General features: G+C 27.6%; 1 protein-coding gene across 1 annotated transcript in view; it reads left to right on the top strand.

The window, feature by feature from the left end:
• LOC117170379 (ATP-binding cassette sub-family G member 4-like) overlaps positions 1–8,409 on the top strand; it is a 42,440-nt gene that overhangs the window by 29,750 nt on the left and 4,281 nt on the right. Inside the window, exons 6-8 of the mRNA XM_033357141.1 lie at positions 1,770–1,893; positions 2,260–2,374; positions 8,246–8,374. Coding sequence (XP_033213032.1) covers positions 1,770–1,893; positions 2,260–2,374; positions 8,246–8,374 — 368 coding nt within the window. The remainder of the gene's footprint in view (positions 1–1,769; positions 1,894–2,259; positions 2,375–8,245; positions 8,375–8,409) is intronic.

Genomic DNA, 8,409 nt, shown 5'->3' with positions numbered 1-8,409 from the left:
TGATCTAGCTGCAAATATTGTTAGAAGCGAACCAACAAAATTGGCAAAATTTTTAAAGCAGATCTTTGCAGCAAAATTTATTGTAAGATTATTATTAATGATTCACATAAATAAATTTTTAGAACAAAGATATTATATTTAAATAGCGGAACTAGTATTCAAACTTTTGTAAATTTTTATTACTTGGATAAAAACATTTCATTTGTTCAAGATTCTTCTGAGGTAAAAACTTATACATAAAGTTTTGCCTTCGTCTTACATCTGAAAATCATGACGTCACATTGTTGATTCAAAGATATAAAAATTCTTAAATAAAGTAATAGAGTTGGCCCCTTTTTTTCCTTAAGGAATACCAATTCATCATTATTTTTTTATTTTAACTCAATTTTGAGTTACTTGTATGGTGCCCTCAAACTTACCCCATGCAACTGCAATAAAGATTTTTTGGAATATTGCTCTTAATTATTATTTTTTCGCAGTTTTTAATAGATTCTCATAAATTAATACATTACAAGATTTTATTAATTTCTTATATAATTTTTAATTGTTTCAACAATTTTTGTTTATTTCAACAATTTTGTTTCCAAAGAATATCGCCAAGTATAAAGGTATTTCATCACTGCTCTATCTAATGGACTTAGCGAATGCATATATTTTTTAAGTTATTTATTTATTGTTTAAACAACTTATGTCTCTCAGTTCCAATTTTCTGACGAAAAAGATAGAAAATCGTACTTTCTTGCTTGTTATATTTTATAATATCGCTAATTTATAGTATTTTCTAAATGATTTGGTCTAAGTTACAAATGTGAAAAGTGATTTTTTAAGTTTCTTATATATCTACTTACGGTTTAAATAATTTAATAAAATAAATAAAAAATAACGAATATACTGATAAGAGGCCATTTACAAAATACGTGATACATATTTCAGGAACTTCTGACCTCCCCCCCCTGCGTGAAAGTGTTATTGGCTATATTTTATTTTACATTTTCACGTTTTGGAAGAAATTTACAAACATTTGTTTTCCCCATATTACAAATATGGGAAACTTTTTTCAAAGTAAACGAAGTGAGGAAGAAGGTTGCTGGAAAAAATTCGAAATAATATTTTTTTGGGCTCGCCTAATAGAGCTCTATAGATCAATAGAAAGAAAGTTAGAGAAAGTCAATATTTCCGAGAAAAAGGCTAATCAAAATTTTCCTCCGGTCATAACCATGTTTAAGTTCAATGCAAAAATTACATTTTCAAAGTTAATATTTACACTATAATTAACTTCAGATATATTAGTTAAACTCATGAGACACGAAACAAATAGAAGTCTGTAAAGTGAAAAATTAATTTGCTAAAATCGTTGATATAAGAAAAAAAGTCAGCACATTTTTTCAATTTTTTAAAAAAATTTTCAAGAAAATTATTTTGTTATAAAAATATTGAAAAACAATTACATGGTACAGAATTTTTATTTATACTATATAATAAATTGGGTAGAGCAAAAAATTGTCCAGCGTCTGAACTTTATGTAATTTTTTTCCTTCGAATTACTTTCCCTATTTTTTCCACCAGAATGTGCAGTGGAATTTTAGAGAATTTATCATAAAGAATGTTTAAGTCAATAGAAGATGTTACAAAAAAAGGCAATAACATATGTATGCCGTGTCACCCTTTAATTACAGAAATAGACGAATTTTATAAATTGCTTTTATTGTTGAGGTTTATTTAAAGAATAAAGAAACTTGAGCTTCACTCTCGTTTTATTTTCATTTCAGGGGTCTTGACAGTTCGTCTTGTACGCAAGTCGTTAATTTGCTGAAACTTCTTGCTCGTCAAGGAAAAACAATCGTGTGCACGATTCATCAACCAAGTGCCTCTCTTTTCCAAATATTCGATCAGGTAATTTTTTATACGTATTTCGATTTTATTTATTTTAGATTATTTTTTAGATAATTTTTGCTCTAACAGTTACACTATGAAAGAAATGAACATTCAATCAAAATAATAGTTCGAGAAAAAATATCAAAACTTATTTAAGAACAGAATTATTAAAGACAAATTTTTATGTTTTTTGATTTCATGATGTGAATCTTGAATATTTTATAAAATATCAATTTTTATATTAAAGATGTTGATTTTCTTACAAATCCTATTGCGATCCACATTAACAATGTGCTGCCCCGAATATCTTATTATTCGTAAATTATTATTATTTTATAATTATGTATTTTAATTATTATTCTATAAATTTGTATTTTTGTATAGGTTTACGTATTGTCGGGAGGAGAATGTTTATACCAAGGAGCGGTTGATCAATTAGTTCCATATTTGGAAAGCGTCAAACTTCCCTGTCCTATGTATCACAATCCTGCCGATTATGGTAAGACTGGTAAAAAAGTCCCTAACAAGATAAATAAATTTTAAAAATCTGCAAATTAAAGTTTCCTCAAAACGTGGTAAAATATATTTTGAACAAACATATACTCTGAGAGGAATGAAAAAAAAATATTCCATAGTTGTTAAAATTAAAAACCAGTTTTTAAAAATAATGTTCTTAATTATTAGTTTTCCTATTAAGTTCATGGCAATTAAAATACATTCGGTTATAGCGCTGGAACAGAGCTGTCGTTAAAAAAATACAAGCAGCTAAAAATTCGTTTAAAAGGTTATTACAAAACTACAGTATTTTTTCAACCAATTTCAATTAACTGAATTGATTATTAACTTTTTTCGAAAATTTCTTGATGCTATATCATATATTTCAATTATCAATATAGGTTGAGTAAATTTATAGAAACTTTAATTTTTTGAAATTTGTTCATAACTTCTGTACACAAATTTTATCCACTTGATACTTGGGGTAAATTAATCCTACAATTCCTATTATATAATATCCTATATATAATATATAATAATATATATAATATATATCACATATATATGTTACAGGGCAAAGTATGTAATTGAATACTTATTATATACATTGCCTAGGCATTATATATGATGCCTATATGAAGGCCGAACACTTATAGAATTCAACAAAAAGTTACTTGCTATTTATTTTAAAAAAATGGCATACTGGCATGACATGTTAATTAACACTGAACTTTATTATTTTACATATAAACGCATATTGGTTTGAAACTTTGTTTTGCAGGAACATTAAAAAAACCTTGTCCCGTAAAAAAATCATGAATAGTATGATCAAGTTTTAATTTACAATTTTGTTAGATGCTGACGATTTAAAAAAAATAAAGGCTTATTAAATTTTCAAGAGATTTTTGGCAAGCGAACGATAAAAATGATTTTCACTATTTATTATTCAATAAAAAGTTAGTTTTTTACATTCTCATCAACAGAAGGTATTAGATTTGTGTAAAATTTGACCCTCTCCCCGTTTTTGTAAAATGTCCACGTTTTGAGACCCCCTGAATCCGAAAAACAGGTTTTTACGAATGTGTCTGGCTGTGTGTGTGTGCGTGTGTCTGTAGATTTTTAGTTTGTGAGCTCGATAACTTTCGAAAGAATTGACAGATTGAATTAGCCTTTGGTATACTCTTTTAGTGTCCTAAAATAAAGGTCAAGTTCGTTAGCCAGCCATTTTAAGTGGAAATTGAAAAGGTGAGCGTATTTTGAAAATTTTTGAGACCACTTTTTTTAAAATTCAAAAATTGTCTGGACGGATGTTCATAATATTCGATCAGATGAACAATTTATTCTAATTAATTTTTTTATGAAACCAAAATTTACCACAGTTATAGCATTTACAAAAGTTCAAAAAACACAAGAAAATCAACAGTTTAAGTCAAATAACGCATAATATGAAAAAGAGTCTAGAGAAGAAAAATGTTGCTTTTCCAATGCCCTACAAGATTGTTTAAACACCTTTTTGATTTTCCTTAAAAAATTGAAAATTCAAATTTTGACAGAATAAAAAAAGAATGAAAAATAAAAAATTACATTTCGCGGTTAAAACGTTTAAATGGGTGAAAAGATGACTGATCAAAAAATGTGCATTTCAAAAAGATCTACAAATTTTTTATGGATAACTCTTCGATAGCATCTGTATTTTGTGTTTTAATCGTGAAACACGATATTAACAATAAAAAATCAGCTCGTTGCGTGGGCACATTCTCATCACAACTTATGTTTTTTAATTGTCCTATTCGTCTCGTGTCTGGGTTTTCAAAAAATTGACTTTTTTTTAATGTTCTTAATGCAATGTTTCACGATTCAAACGAAAAACAGAACATTTCGACAAAAAAATGGAAAAAAGCTAATAAGATATCTTAGAGAGTTTTCCAGCCCCATTTTTGAATTAGGTTTTCAATTTTTTTATAGATTAACAAATATGACGAAAGAATGGCCTTTTTTCTAGTTGACGTTCCCGGTGCTCGTCAATAACAGAATAATGGTTGAAAGCGCTTAAGTTGAATAAAATAGCATTAGTTAAGGATATTCCAATATTAGACAATATGAAAAAAAGATTTGTTATCAACAAATTATTTGTTAAAAACATGTTTTTTACGATTTTCCATAAATATACATTTTTTCAAGTTATGTTGCAAGAAATTGGAATTGAAACAATATTATGTAAAAAAATTTCTTTTCTGATTATAATTGTTTATATTATAAACAAATTTAATGTACAAATGCGGCAATCAGGCATTTTTCGACAGAAATATTCGTTTTTTTTCTACGTCATTTTTTCAATTCGGAAATTTATGATAATTTTACTAAAATCCATAATTTGTTGATTAATCTTATGATTTTGTAAGCAAATCTAATAAAAAATGCATTAGTTGGGCGCTTGTCGCGAGAAAAATTTGGTTTTTTCACTGGCATAAAATGTCTCTTGTAATATAACTAGAAAATAGTATGATTATGGAAAATCATAAAAAAAACTCAGGCGATTTGAACACTTTTCCTGTTATTGACAAGCACTGTGAACGTCAAATATATAAGATGGCCATTTTTTCGTCATATTTGTTTGCATGTTTATAAAAAATTGAAAATCTAATTAAAAAATCATACTCGACAACTCTCTTAGAAATCTTAACAGCTTTTTCAATTTTTTGTTGTGCAAATCGCTTAATATTTGTGGGCTGTACGTTTTTTTGAACCAAAAATGAAATGTTTTACCCACTGTGGGCTGGGGAATGTGAGAATGAGATCATACTGCTGAAGGTTGTTAGAAATTCTCAGCTACGTTTAAATCGTAAAAATAAAATTGGAAATGAGTAAGTTAAGTTTTTGGAAAACCGGCAGATGTTGCAGTAAAATATTTAATAACAAACTTTTTTAAAGAATGCGCATTTTTTTAAAGAGACAATGAAACTACGTCTGTTTGTAATAATATACATTTATGGAACTGATATAAAAGTTGAGATACAAATTCGAGTGCGAAGCACGAGATACGTGATGAGAATGTATTCGTTAAAGCCGAAGGAGCTTTAACAAAAAAAAGTCACTACCATTAAATTACTGTTGTCGATTTTTTGACTTTAAGTTTCAAAAAATCTGTGCACAAGTATAAGCAATATACAAAGACCGAGCTTTTAGATTTATAAATAAAAGTCTTGTATCAGTGCTAGAATAGGGTGGGCTGTAAGTCTCGACTAAGTTTTTGAAACTAATTTAGATTAAGTTAAAAATTAAAACTTAACTAAATCGGCATTGGAATAATATATGTGACGTGCCACGAGAAAAGGGGTCTAACGCGGAAAATATCGCAAATCTGTTTTTGGTCTCTATCGATAGTTTCGGAGTTGCTCTATCTAGCAAAAAAATCAGAAAAAATTTTTAAGCATTATTTATACCTTTAAAATATCTTATTAGATTAAATATACTATTAAATATATTATTAAATATACTTATATATTTATGCTTTTGGTTATTTCTTTACTGGGACACGACTAGTGAGAGTAGTTGTAAGTAGAGGGGCAGGTTTTTAGGAGTCGCCTTTCACTGAGAAAAGGGCTGCCCTTCTATCGCTCGCCCTGTAAAATTCTAGTTTTCCGCGTTAGTCCCCTTTTTTCGTGGAATGTCACATATATTCATTATTGGATTTAGGCCTGACATTACTTACAATGCCTGGCCAATATTGTTGAAACGAGCAATTCAATGTCAAATGATGAAGTTTTACACGGATTTCCCATGAGAAAAAAGACATTATTCTAAATGTTATTGAGAATCGTCAATATAATGTGCAACAAGTTAAACTTTAACGTTTTTGTTCACAATTAGCCATAAAACATAAATTAAAACTAATATTTAAATATAAACCCCATAAGTCTATTTTCAAGAATCCCAATAAAACCTTATAAGTAAAAAATGTAGTTTTGCGAGTTTTCGCCGCTAATCATGATTATTTCACAATATTTTTAATATAAATTGTTTATAATTCTACTTTTTATTAATAATTAAATGTTTTCTTAAATTAATTAAACAATATGTAACTGCTATTGAAATTTTTCTCTTAGTATAGAGTTATAAATCCGCGGGTTTTCCGAATTTTTCAACTTATTATCCACTTTCCAGTTAGAGCGAACCAATAATAAATTAAATTTAAGATAAATAATTGTTTTAGCAATTTATTATTATTTATCACAATATTCTCTTAAAATAATGCTGGAAAGTTGCATTTTTCCTAAATTTTCCACTTTTTATCCATATGACAATTAGTGTGACGTAATAATGGATGCAATTTAACAAAAATCATTGTTTAAACATATTATTACTGTTTATAACTATCTTTTTTATTTATATTAGATGGCTGTTTTTTTTATTTTTAACTTGTTGTCTACTTTTCACATTTCCATTAATTATTACCTCACTCTACGTACCAAATGGATTATAAGTTGAGAATTTCAGAAAACACTGCAACTATCTAGCATTATTATAGAAAAAGATAGATATAAATAATAATTTGTTCAAACTATAATGTTTGTTATTTTGAATCCATTATTACCTCACACTTATTGTTAAAATTGTACGACATGTTTAATATTTTAGAAAAAAACACAACTTTCTTGCATTATTTAAATACAATATTATTTTAAATATTACGAAAATTTATAAACAATTATTTTTATCAACTTGACTCAATTATTACCTCACTTTAATTTAAACGTTGAAAATAACTTGAATTATTCGGAAAACCGCGACTTCCGAATTCTATTCTATGTGAACGTTCGTAACAAAAATAATGAATTGTTTAAATAATTTATATGAACCTCTAATTATCAATTGAAAATAGTTTCGTATGTATTATACCTAATTTTTATTTTTTTTAATCGCAATAAAATCATAATTAGAGCCAAAAACGTACAAAGCCCAATTTTCACTTATGGGATTCAGTGGAAAACTATAAAGCAGACTTTGAGGGCTGATATTTAAAAAATCAGTTTTGATTCGTATTAAAACAAATAAAAAATAAAAGAAGAAAAATTTCAAATGCATTTTTAATGATGTCTCGAAAGCTAAGGGAGATCCCATTTTTATATTAAAAAGGCTTTTAGGGCAAATTGTGAAGTATCTTTCACCACAATTTTTAAGGCAATTAAACGTGGATTTTTGTCCAAAACTGAATTTAGGCATTTGGTTTAAAAAATCTAAAATGTAATTAAAATTTTCTTTCAAGAAATACTTTTTTTAATGCACCTTGTTATAAAAAATAACAAAATATAGCTTCATAATAATAATAATAATAATAAAAGTTCAATAATGAAAGCTTAAAAAGCAGAAAATTTTCAAATGTAAAATATTTATTACACACTTTGGCTGGTCTCTTCTGGGCATTAATAATACCGAGGCAATGTGTATAGTAGCGAGTATTACACACTTTGCCTGCACTCTGTTGGGCATTATATATGATGCCTAGGGATGAAATATATATTGCCGGATTGCTAGAGAGATTGATCAGCAACCTGGGTCGGAGCAGTGTTGCGGAACGAACGTGTTATTTACTTAAATAGCACGAGAATTCTGGATCAATCTGAAAAATCTCTATCGCTTCCACACACTACTCCTTTCCCCTACCGAGTGATTCACGCATACCCCGAAAGGAAAATGACTTAATGGTATAATAATAATAATAATAATAATAATAATAATAATATACTTTGCCTTTTATATATATATCACTATAATATAATAACACCTAAATCGAGGAAGATTTGAAAAGAATTTTCATATTTTATTTGTAAAAAAATATAATTTTTCCAAATACACAAAGAAACTTTGATTTCAGTGATTGAACTGGCTTGTGGAGAATATGGAGAAGACAAAATTGAACCTCTAGTTGCTGGAACCGAAAATGGAAGAAGTTTGCAGTGGTTCGACAAGTCCCTCAATTTATTAGATCAAAGGGCACTACGAGGTAATCCTAGCTTTTAAAGTCTCGAGTAATATGCA

The sequence above is a fragment of the Belonocnema kinseyi genome, chromosome 3 (genome assembly GCF_010883055.1).
Source record: "Belonocnema kinseyi isolate 2016_QV_RU_SX_M_011 chromosome 3, B_treatae_v1, whole genome shotgun sequence".
In the NCBI taxonomy this organism is placed as follows: Eukaryota; Metazoa; Arthropoda; class Insecta; order Hymenoptera; family Cynipidae; genus Belonocnema; species Belonocnema kinseyi.
Note: the sequence above shows the minus strand (reverse complement) of the source record. Positions and strands in the feature narration are given on the sequence as shown.